At 42.3% G+C, this 21,948-nt stretch overlaps 1 protein-coding gene across 8 annotated transcripts; it reads right to left on the reverse strand.

Annotated features, from left to right (window-relative positions):
- Window positions 1-319: 319 nt before the first annotated feature.
- On the reverse strand, window positions 320-19,170 carry LOC108599628 (anion exchange protein 3). 8 transcript variants are annotated; one of them, XM_017986590.2, is made up of 16 exons: window positions 18,893-19,170; window positions 13,286-13,553; window positions 6,933-7,080; window positions 6,614-6,881; window positions 6,421-6,550; window positions 6,210-6,236; window positions 5,950-6,111; window positions 5,651-5,893; window positions 5,448-5,588; window positions 5,112-5,129; window positions 4,673-4,879; window positions 3,908-4,105; window positions 2,143-3,848; window positions 1,891-2,085; window positions 1,595-1,823; window positions 320-1,528 (listed from the first exon to the last, which is right to left on the reverse strand). In XM_017986590.2, the coding sequence occupies exons 2-16, from the start codon at window positions 13,364-13,366 to the stop codon at window positions 1,457-1,459; spliced, it is 3,825 nt and encodes a 1,274-aa protein (XP_017842079.1). In that variant the 5' UTR covers window positions 13,367-13,553; window positions 18,893-19,170; the 3' UTR covers window positions 320-1,456. The 8 variants fall into 8 exon arrangements, with proteins under 8 accessions (XP_017842079.1, XP_017842081.1, XP_017842080.1 ...); XM_017986592.2 differs by lacking the exon at window positions 6,210-6,236 and having other exon boundaries at window positions 1,437-1,528; XM_017986591.2 differs by lacking the exon at window positions 5,112-5,129 and having other exon boundaries at window positions 1,437-1,528.
- Window positions 19,171-21,948: the final 2,778 nt, after the last annotated feature.

Raw genomic sequence — 21,948 nt, forward strand, 5'->3', positions numbered from 1 at the left:
TCATTTTGTGATTTCGGCCACTTTCCTTGCGACCTGGAGCTGACAAATTCTAAGTTAATGGACATTTAGATGACCCAATAATTTTTTGATGCAGATCGATAGAGTCTGATCCTGTGAGTGTCGTAAACCAAAAATCTTGAATATGCGGCAGGATTTAGCCAAGTTATGGCTACATTTCTCTGGCAGATTGACGTTTAGCAGCTGCGCTTAAAAGTATGCAGCAGTTTTATTTATTGAGCTTATAGGTTGCTGTCTTGGCTTTATAAATTTATAGAATAGCAAATCAATGGAAATCGTTAATTTGTTTTTTTTTTTTGGCATAATTAAGTAATTTATTTTGAATTTGAATAAAACAAACTAGACAACAACTACTTAAGAGTAAGTACATGCAATTTACATATAAAATAAGTTTTTCTCTGCCGCACTGCACTCGCACTTAAAACGGGTGTGTTTTTCAAACTATGCATATATATATAGTTAATATAATATATAGTTATCATATAAGGTATAGGTATATATATATATATGTATGTATATTTAATAGTTAATACAAAGAAAGGCAAACTTAGAGCGACTACGTCACAACGAAGCATTCACTTTTGAAGTGTGCGCTAAACCAATTACGCAGACAATTTTCGTTTACAAACTTTCGAATAAATTTAGATATATCTTGCTGTTGTATTAAGTACGCGCAGTTTTGGGTCTTAAGTGGGAGTAAAGTTGGTATGTGTATGTGTGTGTTTGACACTAATTATCACTACGCCAGTTGAAGCTAAATAGTTTACAATCATTTTTCTTTTTGCTACATGCTCATTGCTCTTTCGATGAAACTAAACCGATTATAGATATTGTAAATATACAACTAGATATATATAATATATAAGCATGAATTACTGCTAAACGAAAAATTAATTAACGAGAGTACCAAATAAATACAAATTTGCTTGTGTATATATATGTGATTGTTTTGTTTGTGTGTGTGTGTGTGCTTCATAGTTACTTTCACTTGGCAAACATCCTGTCATAAGGCAAGGTATTATATATGTATAGTTTCTAGTTGCGCAACTAACGCTTAACATATTAAAGTCTTTATATATAAAGTTACTTTTAGCTGCTTAGTATGCTTGCTTTGCTGTTGCTCTTGTTTTATGTATAAATATTCTACCATGTCATGTTTCAAAATTTAGGTACAACGTTTGCTTGCTTTTGAGTTTCAGCTCTGGCACACTTTAACTGGGCCTTAATCAGCGCTGCGACGACGCCTGTTACAGGCTCTATAAACTAATAGTTTTTGCTTATGCTTTTGCTTGATTTCGTTTGCTTTTCACTTTTCACTATAACTAAATACTAATGCAGGTAGTTCGTTCACGACGATCACCAGATTTTTTGTTGCCACACTTTCATTTGTAATACTTTGAACGTTGCACGACTTGAAGCGTTCCATAAAGCTGCAGCTTTAAGCTGGTATAGTTGTTTGCTCATAAAAGTCCGGCTCATCCTCATCATTTCGCACCTCACTGCCATCCAGCTGTGGGTTGTTAATAAAACGAGCGTAAGTAAACGTTTAGACAAATCAATTTTCCAAGTGACTTACTGCCTGCAGCTCCTCAGTTGAGTAGAGCGCCACCAGACGCTGCCGTATGGGCACCATCATAATGAGAAAGAAGGGAAACGCAAGCGAGAATTTTGATGACTTCACAGTCCATAGGACAGCCAAGCAAGCCACCTGTATGGTGGTGAACAGATGCAGCTTCCAGGGACGCACACGCTTCACATAGTTTGTGGGTGGATAATGCTTAACCGGCATGAAATACAGTCTTATGCTGTCAAAATATAAAACAATTTATTAAGTTGTGCACACAGCTTACAGCTTGAGCGTCGTTTGCTTACCGCTCAAACAGCTGCACACCGCTCATGGAGGCTATGCCCATGTAGAGAAAGACGCCAAAGAGCACGGCCATGGGTATGAGACGCAGCAGTGGCGCCATCAGCACCGACAGTCCAATCATGACACACACAAAGAAGCCGGACAAACGCTGCTCCTTGACATCTATAATCTTGGGCGAGTCGCCAGGCGCATGCGTGCTGCAAGAACAAAAGAATGTTAAGCAGCTGAATGCTATGAATCGTATGTTAACCTACCGCGACATAATCGTTACGGAGGACACGTGCGTCACCGAGCGTACGGTGGCGGCACAATGCCAGGGCATGCCGAACATGCCGCAGAAGCAGTTGAGCAGGCAGAGCAAGACAATGTCCCAATGCAGGCCGGAGCCCTTCTTCAAGCCGCGCTCCGGCTTGTCGACGATCAGCTCAGAGATTTGTGATTCCATAAAGATGAGTATGTAGACCAGCAGAGCGGGCACCACGCAGGCAAAGGGCACCCAGGAGGCGAAGGGATAGAAGCCTATGAACCAGCCGCGACGCGAGGGATCGCTGGGCGACAAACCCTCGGGCACCACCAGCTTCTCCGTGTACACAGACGGCACCAGGTAATCGACCAGCACAAATATGGCAATGGAAATGGGCACACCAAAGTCGCCCAGCGCACGGCGCGCATTGCGGCCCAAGAAGTGCGAGTTGCGAAACAGTTTGAGGTAATAGGCGACCACAAAGGTGGCCAGCGTAAGGATTGTGCAGAAGAGCGCAGTGTTGGGCTGATTGCTGGGCAGCTGGGGCAGGGGTGAAGCCATTGTGGTTGTGGCATTCAACAAAGTGCCATTCAAGCTCGCGCTGACGTTGTGCGTCACCAGCGTGGGCGGCGGCAAATTGTAGTCGGAGAGCAGCGGATTGAGCTTGTAGATGGACACGAGCTTCATCATGGTCTCCACTATGTAGATGAGTGTGATGAGCGCCGAGAAAATCTCCTGCGTAAAGCGCGTAAGCAAACGCACATAGACGCTGCCCTCAAAGGCGGAAACACACAGCGCTATGATGATTAGCCAGATACCCACGTAGACGCGCAGAGCGAGGAAGTCGTAGTTGTGCTGCCGGCAAAAGTCAATGAGCGCCTCGTCGAACAGCAGCAGCGGACCAGTGGTGCCTATGATGACCAAGGGCTGGCAGCTGAACGTGTGGAAGACAATGCCCACCAGCGAGCACGCAATCAGCGTCTCCGATATGCCGATCCAGCTGTCTGTCTTGGCCGAGGCCAGACCGCCAAAGGTAATGGCCGTGGACAGGCAGGCAAAGTACATGAATATGGTGGCCGCCAGCGTTTCGGTGTTGAGGCCATCGAGTATGTCGCTCTTATACATGGGCATGCGACGCAGCAGATCGTTGCGCAGCCCACCCCACAGACGATTTGTTTTGTCCATGGGACTGGGCTTCTTCTTTTTGCCATCGTCGCCATCATCGTCGCCGTCATCGCCGCCCGGGCCGCCAGGTCCCGCTGTTATGGCACCCAAGGCCTGCTTGTCCAGCAGCGCCTTCTCCTCGTCGCGGCCTATTTTAATCATTTCGCTGTCGCGCTTCACCTGCAGCGCCTTAATCTTGCGCGTGCGTATCCAGTCTTTCTTGGCCTTGAGCTCCTCGAAGGGCAGCAGATCGTGGCGATCCCAGTTACCTGGCGGCAGCACAATCGAATCATCCAAGAACTCATTGATGGCCGACAGCAAATCGCGACGATCGTCCGCCTTGTAGGCAATCGCATGGAAGTGCTCGTTGGCCATGAGCGTGGAAATGGAGCGACCCACCTCATGATAGTCCAAGTCAAAGTTGCGTGGACCCAGCAGCACAAACATAAAGCGCACGGGCACGGGCACTTCAGTCAGCGTGGGCATCAGCACGCCCTCGGACAAACGCACAAAGGCAATCGTAGGCTGCTCCAGAAACTCCACAGCGCCCACCTGAGTAAGAGTCGATGCATTAGTCAAGTCGTTGGCATTAGAAAAGTAAGCAAACTTACCAAGACTGTGGTGGCCTCTGCTCCCGCTGGTATGCGCTTGAGAATGGTATCGTTTTGTAGTTTCTTTAGATCCTCCTGCGAGGAGGAGTACTGGTCATCCTTCATGTCAATCTTCAGCTCATTGCTGCGCTTGCTGCCGCCAATTTCGCTGGCGGGCATAATCTTGATCTTCTTGTCATCGGTGCCGCCCGATAGATTCTGTGAAGAGGCCCAAAGCAGCTTAGCAAAACAAAAGCAGGCGAAGCGTTTTATGTTTAATTTAATTCACCAAAACCAAAATGAAAACATGCAAGACACACATGGAAACGGAAACCGAAACGCAAAGATAAACACACTAAAACTAAAAGACAGGCGTGCATTGAAAAGGGTTTTGCGGGCTAGTTGAGGTTGCGGGTTGAGGGTGCGTGGTGCGGTTGGTTGGTTAAGCGGCTCATTGAGTGGCTTACACTTACTAGCGAGTTGGCTTAAATAAATAACACACAATTGAGAACGGGCCAATTGTGCATGACTATGTGGTGTGGAGTACAAAGAGAGTAGTGGGCTTAGAGGTCTAAGGCTAAAGTAGTGGTCTAAAAAGAAACAAAACGCAAAAGCGCTGCCAGCAAATAAGACTCTGTGTGTTTCTCTCTCTAACGATCGATAGCAGCGATAACACTAATCGTTACTATCGATTCGGTCATCCAGCTTCAGTCTCATTTGCTGCTTGGCATACAAAATTTGTTTTTGGAATACATTGGGGGAAGCTTTGGGGTTGAGTTATATTACACCCAGATACGAAGTCGTTGAGTGCCGTCGATGATCTAGGGCGGCGCTCATGCCCACGCCCACGTCTAATATTGCCGCAGGCGGTGCGCTGCTCGTTACGCAAATGCTGCGCCTAGCCTTGGGCAGACTCCGTGGCTGCGTTTGCTGTTGTAGCTGCTGCTGCTGTTGCTGGAACTGTTGCGACGCCTCGGCGCCCATCCAAAGTAGCTAAGCATTTGTTGTGCACAGCATTTGAGTGTGTGCCGTCGCAATGTGTGTGTGTGTATATATTTTACAAAAGAGTATACAAAATCAAACGAAAAGAAAAGGCGCACAGATAGTTACAGGGCACATTTGTGTGGGCATAAGCATTTGATTATGAATATATATACATATAGCATATATATATATATATTCTATATAGTATGTATAGCTTGCATAGTAAGTTAAGTTATATTACCGATTTGGGCAGTAGTTGCTGTGTGGTTATGTTTTTGAGTTAGTTTTTGGTTCGAGTTTTGGTTGATGAGAAAAAATGTAGCACAGTTATATGGGCGAGAGTTAAGAAATACGTTCAGACCGATTAACAAATTTGGACAGATCATACTTATACTTATACCTATGACAATATATGTGAGAGTATGCAGTATAAGAGACACGCACTTAAAGCCAATTTCTTATTTATAGCAAATATAGCACAAGCATCGAATCGAATGTTAAAATGACAAATGACAAATGCAATGCATACTGTGGAATAGCTCAAGTCACTTGATTTAATGCCAGAGAGACGACTCACCTGCAGACTCGTATAGCTGTTGTATTTACGCTTGGTGAAGGGCAGCACGCCCTGGTGCTCATTAACATGGCGATGACGCAGCAGCAGCGAACGCATTACCGATGGCTTGTCATTGATATCGATGAGGTCATCGACCACCATCTACGCAAATAAAAATGATTGATCAGCAAATGTTAATGGGTGCTTATGGTAGTGGGACGCACCTGCTCGACCACACGATAGGCAACTGCTGGCAAATCCTTCTCGTTGAGATCCAGCAGCACAACGCCCGTTTCCAAGCAGCGACGCAAATTGAGCAGCGAATGGAAGGAGAGAGATGCCACATGCGGCTTGCCCCAGCGATCGGAGCCCTCCTCCACATCTTCCTCATACTTGATCCAACGCGCAGTTTCCTTCCACTCACGATCTTCGCCCACGCCCGTAAGCTCATCCAATTGTACAAAGATCTAGCAAGGCAAAGATTTAATAGAATGTCTAATAAATGGAAGCGGTCGACACTCACCTCATGTGGACTGTGATCCACCTCTGGCTTCTTGTTTTGAAACGGCGAAATTGTTATTTGCGGCAATTCGCGCAGCTTGATGGATGAATGATGAATCTTGTGGCGGCGCAAGGCGCGCGGATCATCCGAACGATGTGATCTTAGCTCATTGAGATCAGCTTCCTGTATAAAAGAAAAGCAAACATCTTAGTCTTTAAGCTCTCACAGCAGTTTCGAGTCTGAGGAAGGGATTATTTGGAGGTTTCAAGGGCTTAGTCAACCTGTGTAGCCGGCGCTTGGGCATTTGTCTACAGGTGGATTGGTTATCCGTGAGAGAGAGTGAGCGCATATGGAGCATGGAGCAGTAGCAAAGTAGAAAAGCAATGGTAACAAATGCAGTTAACTGCGTTAGTTTGACCTTGGCAGTCAAAATGAATATGAATTTAGAAATTATCGATTGTGGGGTCTAGCTAGAGTAACGGCTGGCCCTACCTCCAATGCCGTGTCCTCAGGCTGCACAGATATCCTACGCGCACCTGCATCACCATTCTCCTCGATTGTCTTTTTGGGTTCCACGCTGTCCTGATGTGAGAATTTACGTTGTCTATAATACTGATGGCGGCTGTAAAATACGAAAAATTAATTGCATTTTTAATATAAAAAGCTAATTAAAAGCGCTGCGCACCTTTTTCGGCGTTTACGTTCGTGCGATTGGTCCGTGGGCTGTTCATCATAGCTCAGACTAGGCGGAGTGATGACAATTTTCTTCTTATTGTCACCAAATTGCACGTGCTTCTCATCCGCCGAGTTATCCGAATGATCTCCGTGACCAGCGCGCTCCGAGACTAATGGGAAATCTTCTGGTATGTCATCATAATTTTGTGCATTATTCAAAGGTTCCGTTTGGCTCTCGTACTCCGAGTCCTCCTCTATGTTGAGGTCATTTGTGCGTACTAATAAAATTAAATTAAATAAATATTTCTTTTAGTTGGTAGCTTACTTACTGCTATTCTTTTTGCGCGAACCAATTGGCTGCTGGCTGTTGTCCTGAAATGTGTTTACATCAAATTTATCTTTGCGCTTGCTTGAACCGGCAAAGACTTTTTCCATTTCCGCATCCAGCAGCACTTCATCAGGGTCCTCATTGCCGGACTGCAAAACAAAAAACAAAATCAAAGCAAAATATTATTTAAATGTTGAGCTATGCGATTGTCAGCGACTTGCCATTGGTCACGTTATTGTGACTCAAGAGTCAAGCGAAATACTTTTCAATTAAAAGTCTATAAGAAAAACTCGAGTCACATGACTTCAGACGCAGTCACATGACTTGGCCGCCAACAAACAACATTGTTATTGTTCTCAAGTAGTTGGGCGCATGACGTAGACACATGATATATCAATGTATATAAATTCTTTAAATATTGACAGATCTGCGCAACAGATTTTCCTGCGACGTGCAGCAGCGGCCAACAAACTAATTTGCGGCCTGTCTCTAACACCTTACGCACTCACACAACTGATAGAAAGAGAGAGAGCGCAAGAGTGAAAGAGAGAGTGATAGTGCTCATATATCATACAATCGTTTTGAAATATTGTTAATGGCGTTATTGTTGATTGTTTTTAATCAAACTCAATTGATTTCCATAGTGACGAATGCATTGATTGCGAATTGATTGACAAAATGACAAACTGAAGCTGCTGTAAGCTTACAGTGCTGCTAAAACTGTAAATTTAATTTCAAGGCACTTTGATTTATGTTATGAAATTCTTTAGCTTTTGACAAATTTCGTTTCATTAACTTATCTAGACAGAGCCTAATGTTGAGCATTTTCTCAAACATTTATCCCACCCACAGCAGCAGCAACAACAACAACCACAACAACAAAGGAAATAAGAGCAAGAGCTGTTTGCAAAATGAACATGAATCCATCTTATACTAAGCACACACATAAATTAAAATTAGAATGAGACTGAAATTAACTTTGTGCGTCTTTATGCCAGAGCAGCGTGTTTTAGTCACGCCCCCCCCCACTCACCCATGCCGAACAAACAACTGCCAGCCACACCTGTTCATGCCACGCCCCCTGCTCAGGTACGCCCATGCGTCTTTACAATGGGCTTTTTAATGCGTTTGGCATTTTATGCAAAATTTATTTCCTCTAATAACTTTCTGCGCCTGCCGTATCCCTGACAATGGCTATGGGCTATGGCTATGGCTGATAAGCTGCGCCAGATAAATGATAAAACAAGGCAAATACCAGAGCAGCAAATTAATAACAAAAATAATACATTAAATGCGATAGCAGCAGAACAAAAACAAACAAAGCGACACAGTCGACACAGTCGCAGTCGCTGCCAAGTTTATAAATAGCAATTTAATAACGTTGAGAGCATGCACGTGGGAACGTCAAAAGGTGCCCGGAGTCCGGTGTACGGTGTCCGGGAGTCCTTAGTGTGCGTCCATTCTGTTTGCCAAAGCGTAACGCGCGCGCTTGTGTCTTTATGTTTTTCGTTACGTTAGACGTTACGTTAATTAATCGATAGAACAGAGGCTAAATACGAGGCGTAGCAATGTTATTGTTGTTGCTGTTGTTGGTATGATTAGCAGATAGTCAGTGGCATTAAAAGTATTTTGTCATACAGTCATTAGCCAAGGCCATCATTAAACAGCGCTCACTCTCTGTTTAGCCACCCACCCACCAACACCCAATCGCTGATAAGGCGCGCTAGGCAGGTAGGCAACGCACTTTATGCAGCAATGTCAACCGCTTATCAAAACGCTTTAATCGATGGTTCCATATATTCATACGTGAGTGTGTGTGTGTACGTAGCCACGCCCACTTGTGCTGTCTGAGCTGTCAATTTTCGTTTGTTGTTGTTTGCTTTACCGTTTTGTTAAATTAATATGTGAAGTTCTAAATGAAACTGCAGCGCTCTCAATTTTGTTATTAGACTTATTTGAATTTGGCCAAAGTAGTTTGGCATGGATTTTTACAGCTCAATGCATAAATAAATAACCAATTTATAGCACGAGGCGTATCCATAAAGCGTTGAAGCATGCTCAAGTGCCTGCTGCTTGAAATTTGTCAAACGCTTCGCTTGCACTTGCCTGTTAAACGTAATCATAGCTATTTATATTGCTGCCGGTGCTTAAATTTAGACGCTGCGACCAAGACGACAACACAACTTCGGTTAAGCTTCAAACTTTGTCAGCTTCTATGCGCTGACAGTTGTGTGATGTTTTGTTTGAGTGCCAGCGGTTTGGCAACAGCGACAGCTGCAGGTGGGCAGAGGCTGTGGCAGCGAAAATTGTAAGCGGCACGTGACTTACAAGTCTCATAAGCAAGTTATGTGTTTGTAGCCTAAGCAGCTTTCAGTGTTGCACGTCAGTTAAATTGAATGAAATTTGTGGCAAAACAAGTTGCTACAGATTTGTGACTTGGTCACAATTCTTTGCGCTGTTGTTATATAAGCGCAGCAGCAGCTGAAAAGTTTTGGCAGCCACTGTCATATTGAAGCGCCGCCGCCACTTTCATGACACTTGCCAAAACATGTCCATGCCCCTGACACTGACAGTGAGTGCAACAACAACCCCCAGCAAAAACAACAACCCCTAACAACAAACAAATAACAAAAATTGTACGCTCAAAACATTTCATTATATATACAAATTATACAAATTTATGCTAAAGCAGACGAGCGACATATACTACTGAATTACTTGCATAATTACAAAGTAATTTAGATGTAGCAGTTTGTATGCTAAACAGTAATTAGAGCTTTATAATGTGTTACGATTTTAACTATATAGCAAAATCAATACTAACTTTTAATTGCAGAGTATTTGCATTTTGCTTATGCTACTGGCGCTGGCTGAATATTAAATCAAAATCATTCAGCTTGACATTTTACTTTTGACTTTGAGCCAGATACGTTCGTTTGTTCAGAGTGCCCATTATCATGATGATTATGTCGAAGCAGCAGCGGCAGCAAATTTATGTGCCATGCGTTGCGCATGAATTTTCTGTTTCTTTTGCGCTTTGGCGTGCCCAGTTCATGAGTTTTGTTTGCACAAATTAACGATGCTCAAGTTGGCTACGTGCACGGCGCTTTTCACTTTTGTCTTCCCTGGCTGCCTGGCTGGGCTGTCTGTTCGTCTGTTTGTCTGTCTGGGTGGCTATTAGTGAAATGCGAATTCCGCAGCGGAAATGCTCACACAAGCTGAAGGACAGGAACCAAACGAGACGCGACATAGTGGCAAGGGTGTAAGAATTTAATGGGTGTGGACTACTAGTGGGCTGAAGATAAAGCAGTTGGCACGTGGCAGAGGTTAAAGTGTAGCGCTAACTTGCTTGCTTTATTGTTCAAAAGGCGTTAAAAACATAATTTAATTGTTGCTGACGCTGAGTTGCTAGCAAAAGTGTTGCATACTTCAAGGTCAACGCCAGTATGTAAGCATAAGTGGGTGGTGGCTGCCTGACTGGGTGGGTGGCGTTGGTATTGAAATTGGTTTTTACTTGGCTTGCGGCAGCTATGCGAGATATGTTTGCCACACACACACACAAACACCGCAAAGCCACACACACACACACACACGCATACAGTTACATATTTGCACATTTACAGCTTTACAAAGTTACGACCGCAGAAACGTACGCCTAAGAGCTGCGATGCTGACCGACAATATGACCGCGCCCCTTGCTGTTGCTCAACGCCCACTTTATTACATTACACATGTATGTGACGCCTGCTTATGTCTGTGTGTGTGTGTAAAACATAAAATATGTATACAATTGTACTTAGCATAGAAATGTAGCTAAAGCTGTTCACTTGTTGGTGCTCAGCTCAGCTATAATTTTAATCAAAAAAAAACACAACTACCAAAAATGAAAGCAAAAAACGAAAGTGTAAATCTCTGCGTGTGTGTGTGTGTGTATCTATAGCTGTAGCTGTAGCTGTATGCGTGCGCTTATGTATGTTTAAACAATTTTCAAGGCTGTTTGCTCTTGAAAACTTGTTCAGGTGTTTTATGTGTATTTGTGTGTGTGTGTGTGTGTATTAGAAATTTTATAGATCAAACAACGCGTACAGTTAGTTACCTTGAATGCCTCAATAGTAAGTTTGCTTAACTTTTAATTAAGTTAGAAAGTTTTTTATGCTTGCTGCTTGTTTTTTGTTATAATAGTTAAGTTTAGCTGCTGCCTGTTGCACTTTGACCTGCAAACTACTTGAGAGCTTGCTAATAATTGCACAAGCAGCAGCAGCAGGCCCAAGACGTTAACACACACACGCACGCACAGGAAGGATGCAAAAAACGCGTGTAAAGCGAAAGTGAAAATCGCGCGCGCTCTCGACCAGCGAGAACTTTTGTGTTGTAGCGTCTGGGCAGGCTAACCAGCAAATGCTGCCACTTGGTGCTGCTGCCTGCCACCTTTAGTGGTGGGCATTGCTGCTGCTGCTGCTGCTGCTGCTGAGGCGCACACATGTTTGAAGCGCAGGCGCAGGATAAACGGCGCGCTTCTAGCTTCGCTGTCGGCGCTCACAGCTGTTCATACGGCAGAACTTTGAACGCCTCCGCCGTTTGGGGGGGGGGCAGCAACGGCTGACCGAGAATTTTTACAACCACTACAAGCGCTGCTGACGTAAATCAAATGCAATTCTTGCGTATGCGGAAAGCTTCAGCCACACAGAAAAGCTCGCACAGCCGCAATTTGGCTGCGGCCTGCAACGCGCTGCAGTTCGCAAATCTAATGCCAAAAGCTTAGCGAGAGAGCGAGCGACAGCGAGAGAGCGAAAGCCTTGCACACGGTCAAGGTCAAACACCATTGGCTGGGTGGCTTACCAGTGAGTTCAAAGCTTGGCAAAAACAAAAATAACAAAAAGCTTTTGCGCCAATTATCGACAAATATGCAAATTATCTACTGCAATTAAATTTATAATGCTTAAGGCGTATTTAATTTATATTTAAACAGAATTATTGATTTGCTTGAATTTGAGTTTGACTTTAAGCCAAATGGCCTTTCAATGTGCGTGCCTTTGGCTTGTGTTGCGTGCTTAGCTCACTTAGCCAGGATAAAAGTTTTGGCTGAAAGCTTAACAAAAGCACTGGGCGGGGGGGGCAGCAACGAGAGTTACGAGAGTTGGCAGCAGTGCGACGACCTTAATTGAAACATTGCACGCCTAAATCATTGCCTACTTTGCTGGCGACGAGGCAGTCAAGCAATTAGCTTAATAGCCACAACAAATGCCACAAACTGTGCGTTGGAGTGAAAGAGATAGACTGAGGGCTTTCACGCAGGTGTCAATGTTTTGATTGCGAGCACTTGCAGGCCAATGTCAATGCCAGGCAATTGTTGCTGCCGCTACTGTTGCAATTGCAGCCTTGACCACGAATATTGATTTCCTGTTATTGACTGTGTCACGCTAACTAAGCAACTGTCTATGTCTCTGTCTGTCTGTGTGCGTGCGTGTGTGTGAATAGCTAACTAACTTCCTGTGCAACGCTAACTGTTTCCACTTAACGCTTTACTCTTGTTTTGTTGTTGTTCATTATGCATTTGGCATAAGCAAATAGCGCAGCCTTTAAGCCGCCCTCGCGTATACGTAATATGTCAACGTTGTTGTTTGCCATTTGTCCATATGTATGAATGAATGCATGATTAAGCAGCCCGCAAACAGACAAACAAACACGCATACGCCCCGTTGTCTAGTTTTGTGCCAAACGAAAGCGAATTTCAAACTATAACAAATCAAATTGTAATTGAAATTGAAACTGAAACTGGTTTCTAAATTGTGTCACCGCCTGGCTGGCGGGCATGGCTACTAACAACATAGGAAATAAAAAAAATAAACTACATTGTGTAGCAAACTATAAAAACAAAAAATCAATAACAATTACTTGACATTACGCGCGCGTAAATGCAAAAAAAAATACATATAAAGTTATAAAAATTAGTGCAAAAAAATAAACGAAAATTAATTGAATAATCGCACTAAATACGAATTCACGACTATAATATACGCTTTGATTTTTTGCTGACTGCAATGCTATATCAATTTAGTTTTATTGAATTAGCGCTTGCATATATATTTTTAACTGCTAATAAATTTTTTCAAGTGTTGTAAAAAAAATCACGCACGCTTATAAGTCAATGAATGTGGTTTTTTTGTAGTTTTTGATGGAAAATTACTAAGCAACGGCATTTGGAGTGATTAAATTGATTAAACTTGCACATTAGGAAGTATTTTGTTGAAAGCCATTAGAGCTGACAACAAATGACAAATCGCTTGCCACCAAGTTGAGCTAATCAAACACAAGTGAAAGTCGCTAATTGAGATTTATTGACAGACGACTCACCTTCTTCTTGTTGGTGTTGAAGCCCAGGAAGGACAATTTGCGCACATTGTTCTCTCGGCCGCTGGCCGAACTGAAGCTCATCTTGTGGCAGTTGCTGCAGTCGCTTGTACTAAATTGAAAGATCGTTCGATCGCTTGTCGCGCGTTTATTTGATAATCTGTTGATGACGCCGGCACCAGCGCAATTGCATTGAACTGTATGTGAGAAGACGCGGCCACTGCGTTAGCTGCAAGAATCTCGGCATTCGGTGCCCACTCAGTTGTCGTAGCTGCAATACAAAGAACAAACACTTAGTACGCAATAGCATTTAATAAATAAAAAAGTTGTAGACACACCAATTGAGCAGCAAGGCAACTAAATTGCGACACTGCGACTCAATTAAAGTCACACGCACACGCGACCGACTGTTGATCAATTCACAAGAAGCATGAATGATGATCTAATGAATGAATGTTGAGACGTTGAGACGGCTGCTGCCTTTGAGCTGCTGGCGACATTAGGCGCGCTCAACTAATTTACTGCAGTTCAGTTAATTTTCAATTAATTGCAACAGCAGCTGACACAGCAAACTGCTTGCAAATATAACTAAAGTTTATTGCTTTCACCTTTTGTGTTTTTTTTTTTTTGTAGCGCGACGCGGCGCACAAATTAAATTATCTAGGACCTCGCAGGCGTGTAGACGTGGCCAAAACTGAGCAGCGAACGAGCGAGGCGCGCTCAATGACAAACGAAAGCCGTGTGAACCTGTTGCCAGTAAGTTGGCGCTGATTTATGTGCGCCTGGCCAGAACTTTTGCCAGCACGAAGCGCAGCAACGAACCGAAACTCGAAGCAGCTTCGTGTGTAGTATTTGTGGCATTTAGGTGTTAATAGATTGGAGCGGGGGCAGCTGGTGCTGCTGCTGAGCTGCTTATCGCAGACAATCCAACATGAGTCTCGTGCTTAGATACGCGGACTCTGCCTTAGGCGCTACATTTTTCGCCTTGTTGCGCGCTTATGTAAGAATAATGTGACCAGACAGCGTGTGGCAGGTGCCTTGCATATTGCATAGGCTTGTGTGTGTGTCTGTCTGTCTGTCTGTCTGTGTGTGTAGGGATATTGCTTTGTTTGCATAACTGTCGATAAAAATTGATGCGTGTGTGTGTGTGTGTGTTGGCCATGGCTTTAACTTAAGCTTTTGTGCACACGTAGCTTTGACTTTGGCAACCTTGACAATGTATGCGAGTTTTGCTTTTGTTATTTGGCAACAGTTATTAACTAATAATAAACTGTATACAAACTTGATAGATTGTGTAAATAAATTGAAAAGCACACACACACACACAGGCTGTAAACCACAATTGTATGTGTGTGTGTGTGTGTGCTATCAAATTTAGAGTATTAAATGCATTCAAGTTCAATTTAACTTGTGATTTTATATTAAATGTTAGCAATAAACAATTTACATGCTATAAATTCAAATCAAAATACTTTCGCTTTAAATTTCTTTTAGCTTTTGAGCACAGGCAGCCTTTGCCTTAAGTTCCTTAAGCGTTTTATTGCAGTTTGCACTTATAGCAATTAGCTTTTTACAGCGATCACTCACTGCCTGTTTACTTCACTTTTAAATAGATCCCCTGACTAACGCATTTGGCTTAAAGTGTTTTATTTTTAAATTACGCATACGCTCGATTGTTTGGAAAATTGATCGCGTGACGCGGCGTTGGCCAACTTGTTGTACCAAGAAGTTCGTAAATTTACACGTTTTATTGCTCTGCCGGCTACGGAAATAGGCGCATGTTATCGCAAATAAATAAAAAGCGTAAGAAATTAGAGACAACTTATAAAAACACACACACACACACACAACGCATCGCATCGAGTAGCCATAAAGCAAAGGTGTTATATCTTAAACCGTAAGGCAAACAACAAAATATAAACACACACTATGAAAAGTCTGCAGCAAATAGTAAATAAAAATAAAAAAGAAAAATTAGCGGAGTGATCAATTTTATGGGTTCATTAGCAGGCGCTGGCGAAAAGACGCAAACGATCGATCGTTCGAGTGGCCCGACTTAATTTTGATTTAAATTATTATTTATGGCTGACAAACTGTTATCGCGGCAAACTGTAGAGGCTACAGTATATATATTTCATTAAGTTTATTTAAACAATTGACAGTAATGTATGGCAAACATATATTAATTGTAGTTCCGCATGTGATAAATCAGCTGTTGCCTTAAAATAGAATCGAAACTGAACTGAACTGATAAGTTCAAGTGTTAAAATTCTTTAATGTTGACAAATCACGTGCTCTTAACCCATATACAAGCTTAATCGTTATGAGTGGTAACCAGTTTTGGGGGCAAAGCAACAGCTGCCACACAATTGCAGTTGCAGCTTCGCGTGGCAAGAACCGGTTATTGCAACAGTTGCCAAGCAGCTGCAACAGTAATTGCAACTGCAACTGCAACTGACATTGAACTTGATATAAAAAATATGAAGAGGGTTGAGTGTGCGTAACCGCTAACTAGGCAGCAATCAGCTTTGATATACACTTTGTTGTGCTTTAAGCTTTAGTTGGCTATGCTGTTGTTGTTACAACTTTTGCATACCCCTTTGCCTTATTTAATTAGCAAAGTGTATAACTAATAGAGCAGTAGCCTAAACACGCTCACGTCTCATTTGTCAGTTTTACAACCACTTTAATTTTGAATTATGACCGCACAACGTTTTTGTTTGCATTGTACTTAAAACATACGAAATGACTTTATTTTGTGTATTTGCAATAAATAATCAGTTAATTTAAAAAACATTACTTCAAGTATTGTCGTAAATTCTGCTCTTGATTACATTAGAAATTGGCACTTGAGTCAGGTCTAAACGCCTCTCTCTCACTCTCACTCTCTGCGCTTTGCCTGCTCATAACTCTCAGTGTTGAATGGCCGCTAGTCAATCGTATTTTAAAGCAACCCTCATATACTTTACAGTTAAACTCTCACCCATACATTATGAGATAATAAACTAGTTTTGTATTGACCTAGCACCCAAGTTGCCTGAGCGGGTTGAAAGTAGTTTTTTCAATTTCCAATCGAGTGCTAAACATTGAGTATTTATATTTATGGCCCGTTACAGTTGTGCTTATGTAAATATGTACAAAGGTTCAAAGCACTTTATGCAATTAATAGATCCACACACATAAAACAAAACATTTAGCTTAAGGTTCTATTGGCTGTTTGCAATGCTTCACTGACTATACACACAGCAACTGTATAAGTATATATATCTATACTATATATATATGTAAAGTTGCCATGAAAAGCAATTTGGATTCGACAAGCCAAATGGCAAATAAACAACAACAAACCAAAAAAAACAGAAAACTCTAATTGGACTACTGGCGACTGAATAATGAGCAACTGATATTGAAATATTGATATATATACATATGCTAGTATATACGATCGATGACTTTGCTCTCTCTCTGTGACTAACTGCAAATCGTAATCAATACAACGGCAAAGCAAAAGTTCTGCTATTTTCTCCCTCGCTCTTCACTCTGCGCTTTAGTTAAGATAAGCGAAATTTTACAATTTCTGATCTGGTCGCATATCAGCTAAAGTAGAATACGTCAGTTTCTTTAAAACGGAATTTTGTTCATATCTTGTAGAATTGCTCAGCATTAAGTGCTTTTTTTTTTCTATGGTTAGTAATTTGCTTTGCATTTTAAATAGTAAAGTGATTCATCAGTTGTAAAATATCAATTACTAAACGCTCATCCACATTTTAGGAAATGCGCTTCAGCTGCTCATATCTCATGGCTATAGCCAGCTATAGTATTACATAAGCATACACTTAGCTGAAAATTCACACCCTCGACTAAACACCACCCCCTACTACACACACACACACGCACACACATAAACATACATACTTTAAATTGCAGCCGCTGCAAATTCCATGAACCGTGCACAGGAACAATAAATACAAGTCTGAATAAAAAAAAAAAAACAAAATATAAAACAAAACAAAACAAGAGCTCGCCGCAAGTTGTGTAAACAAAACTGCAAAACTACCAACAACAACAATAAACACAACAACAAAAGCGACGCGGCGCAACTTTAAGCGTCATGATACATTTTGCTTAAATATCAGGAAAGAACAAAAAACAGCGCAAAAAATGAAACTACACACACACACAAGTAAAGATAAACAAATTCTAGTTACCATTGTTGTGTTTATCGTTTAACGTATGAGGGTCACAACAGCGCGAGCAGGAGGTGCTGAGAGCGGGGAGAGCGCAAGAGTCAAGGCGGGCAGTCAAATTATTGAGCCATTACTCAGCCAGCTGTAACCGCAGAAAGCAGCGAAGAGAGCGAAGCGAAGCAAGCGCTGGCAGCATAAAATGAGTGAAAGGATTGCAAGCAAGTCAGCTTGGGTGCGTTATGCACACACACAAAAACAAACACACACACACACACACACACACACACATACACAAATTTGCATTGTGGTGGGCGTCGCAGCAGCAGCAGCAAAGTGCAGTCAGCGCAATTCACGTGCCGAAACCTTAAAGAAGCGCCGCTGATAACAAAACTCCCACAGCGGCGACACGGCAGCGAAGCCAGCGGCAACGTCGACGCCAGCAGCACAATAGAGTTGTTGCTATAGTTGCTGTTTTAGAATTTACATAAAAAGCAAAAGCATTTAGCATAATGCAAAGCTAGCCGAACAGAAGAAGGCAGGCAAACAGCCAAACAAAAGAGAGTGTGAGTGGGAGAGAGAGCGCAGTAAGGTATTTAAATTGTATTTACTTTGCTTTGCCGATGAAGCACTAAAATAAAAGGCAGCAAAAATTAAAGAGTTGAAGACAGTTATACAGTTAGCTGCGAAGTCGAAATGCTCTCTCGCTTCTTTGCTTTGCTCTACTCCGCGACGTAGCCAAGCAACTCTCTCGTTGTTAGTACAGGCTTAACAACAAAATTAATGATGAATGAAGGCAGCCAAGCAAACTAGATTCCAAAGCCGGAGCAGGGCAGCGCAAACGAAGTGAAGAGGTCAAAACGTATGTTTGGCATTTGAAATTGCTTCGTAAAATATTTTAAAGCATATGTATGTCTGTCCGTCTGTATGTCTGCTTATTATTTTGTGGGCCCAATGTCTTGGTTTTATTTTTAGTACAATTTAATACGCTTCTTTTCATTTGGCAAGTAATTTTCTTGGCTGACACTTTTGTCTGTGGCCCGCGCACGAGTTTTCCATGCCATATTGCTCAATTGTAGACAAGAACACAACAACCAGCCACAGGCAGCAGCCAGCAGCGTCGCGCTATGACGTACAAGCCAGATATTGTCGAATATGTTGAAAATTATTTAAAATGTTTTGGGAAAAAATATTAAAACAAAACCGTGCAAAAATAGCTGGCGAGACAGCTCGTTAATGTTTATTTGATAATTGTCACGTACTTTTACTTTACTGTAGCCAAATCACAATGCGTTTGCTTTCAATCTAAGCGCGTGTTGTTGAAAATTTTCCACTGTGCGCTGTTGCGGCGGCGGCGGCGCAACTTCATTGATTAGATTTAAGGGCCAACTCAGCGTCTGTTCAGTTGAGTGGCAGTGGCACTTACTTTTGGCGGGGGATGTGGCGGCGGAGGCGGCGGGTGCGGTGCTCCCGGACAGCAAACAAATCGCTTTTCGTACAAATCGCGTCACAAATACAAACGTAATAACTCAAAATAAGAAACACGCTTTGATAAATACAACATACAAATACGACAAAACAAAAAAATCGACGATCGGAGATGTCGGCACAAGAAACGGGAATGTCGAAACAAGAACTGACACAAAATGGCAGAGAGCGAGTAAGAGCGCGTCTGCGATTGAGAGAGAGAGTCAGAAACAACAACAGCACAGCATACAAAGTTTATAGCACGTACGCGGTTCCGCGTCTTTATATTTCTTTTATTTATTTCGCGTTTAATAAATTTTTTAATGATTCTTTTACACTTTTTAGGACTTTCCGTCGTTTGGCAAACTTGAACTTGACACTCTGGCGCATACGCGATCGTTTTGTGATGTCGACGCTTGCACGTTTCTGAGCGTAATGATTTACTGTTCCTGCGCAGCACGTTTTTAAGCAGAGAAGCAGACATGGGCGTAGCCAGAGTTTACTGGGGAGGGGAAAAACAAACATACGACTCACAGATATCGCGCTCAGCAACGATGCAGATAAGTTTTATATTTAATTGAAATGATGGAAAACTAATTTGTGAATAAAATACCAAAACATATCCCCTTCCAGAGCTGTATTTAGATTTGGTTGAACTATACTCCTTGACATCAGAAGGCGAACTGATTTGCTTTAATTTGCTACGCTCATGGCAAGAGCAGCACGTTTTGCCAACGGAGCGCGAGCGTAAAATTGCTGTCAGTGAGTGTGTACGGGGTGACCAGCACTTACTCTCTAGTAAACTGAGAGCTCTTTGGTGCTGATGCACTGAGTATAGGGTAACAGCATAGTCCGGCCGCTAGTGGTGAAGAGCGCGAGAGCCACCCTCAATTTCTGAGATCGACTCACGCTCTTATTTGCGTATGTCTTGCTCTTTTATTCGTACGCGCGTAAGTCGCTCTTGCGCTCTTAGCTTAAGTATTTGCTAATATTGATTAGACGCATACTACGCACTTATTAATTAAGTAGACAAACGTTTTAATACTTATCAACATGCTTCAATCAAATTATGTTTAATGCTTTAAATTAGGTCTTACTGCTGTCCATTAACGTCATGGAAGAAAATTCGCAGCTCAGGCGTTTGAAGCTCTTAATATAGTCCACAATTAATAGGACAGCTAGTATTGTATCCTAACTGTTTACACTGTGATTGACACCATGTAAATTAAGCGAATCCGAAGCGCTAATTGATTGATTTACGCTGGGAATTCGAATCGAAATCATTTTTGGGACAGAGGTGTGAAGTTCTCTCGGCCACTTGAGCATTTTACCAACGTATACATGTCGAATTATTTCAATTGCCCGCAATCCGAGTATTTTGTACAATTCCACATTCAAACAAACAATTAAATGATTGCAGCCAAACGTTTAAAGAATCAACTTTTGTGGGTGTGCTCTTCTCACCTGGGGCTGGGCTGTCTGAGGGTGTTATAATTACTGATAAAAGGCAGTAAAAATTTAATTCCAGAAAGCACAGCTGTCTGCAAATACGCAAAACTTTTACTCATGTATACATTTTCCGATTAGCTGTCGCGGTCGCTGTCGCTGTCGCAGTCAGCGTCGCTGTTTTTAATGACGTCAAAGCTGAATTAACTATAATCCAGCCCATCGGAGTGTTAATAATATTTGAATAAAGCGCTAATTGATGCGAAATTTGATTTAAAAAAGCTGCGAAATATTTTATAAATTTAACGATTTCTTATTTGACAGCTATTTTGATCGAGTGTTAATTGGTTTGGGAAAATTTAAGCTACCAGAGCAGTACGCGCAATAATTTATATCAACAACTGAACTGGGCTGTATATATTTATTTATGTATTGCGACACGCATAGTCAAACAATTAAAATTCTATTAATTGATAAGCAGAGTGCAAAGTTTGTCAATTAGTCAAACTGGGGCAAACAATGCGCAGTCAGCACAGGGTTAATAAGCGGCATGCCACAAAGTATGCAACAATCAGATAAGTAGCTGTGAAGCATAACGGTACATTTGTAGCATAAATCCGTTGCACAAACTAAAAAGCTAAGCTAAGAACGAAAGTTGTTAAAGAGTTTTTTTTATTTGAAATAATTTATAGAAATAAATAATATTAAAATTTATGCGCTGCTATGCAAAAAATTGTTAGTTGCACGCTTCAAACATGTTGCAGTTCGTTTAGGACAAGTTTGAGTGAAATTGTGCGACGTTTGAGCGTTTTGTGTTGAGCTATGGTGAAAAGCTGTCCCAAATTGTTTGTTTGGGCGCCAGCTCCTGTTGCTATTGCTATTGCTTATGGCTTATCGGTTATTGCTGGCCTGTTGTTATAAGGGTCGCGTTGGCCAAGTCAGCCAGCCAGCCAGCAAGGGGCTATAAGCAACTTCATTTTATCATTTGATTTACCTGCTAACTTTGCTACAATGCGCACTTCCGTCGCCAAAACAGCAATTTTTTTTTTTATGATTTGCCCCAGCGATGCCTTTGGCATTCCTTTATGTTTGCCCTTTTTTTTAGCGCTAGACAAATCAGAGAGGGCCATATGGGAGGGACGAGCAGTGTGGCTTAAGGGATTGCTTCTAACTATGTGCAACTATCTTTTTTCAATTTCCCCGCATGGCTGATGCTGCTGCCGCTGCTGCTGCTGCTGCTGCTGCTGTTGTTGCTGGCGCGTTGATGGCAACCTGGCACTGTCAGTTGTTGGCACGTGGTCGGGGTACTTGATAGTTAGGGGGTATGTGCTGGACACTCGCTAGGCGAGCCCATATAAAACGGAAATGGAAGTTTTGTAAATGTTTTCTTTTGTGTCTCTGTGTGTGTGTGTGTGTGTCTGTGCTCGTTTTAGTTTTCCTCGATGTGCGCAGCAATAACAGCAAACACTAACACTTACGCAACACGATGCCTTTGAAAGATGAGCACATGGCCCACAGTGCAAGGCGAGGCAAGGCAACGCTACTCCCAGTCCCAACCACAAGTGGCCA

The sequence above is a fragment of the Drosophila busckii genome, chromosome 3L, assembly GCF_011750605.1.
Source record: "Drosophila busckii strain San Diego stock center, stock number 13000-0081.31 chromosome 3L, ASM1175060v1, whole genome shotgun sequence".
Lineage (NCBI taxonomy): Eukaryota > Metazoa > Arthropoda > Insecta > Diptera > Drosophilidae > Drosophila > Drosophila busckii.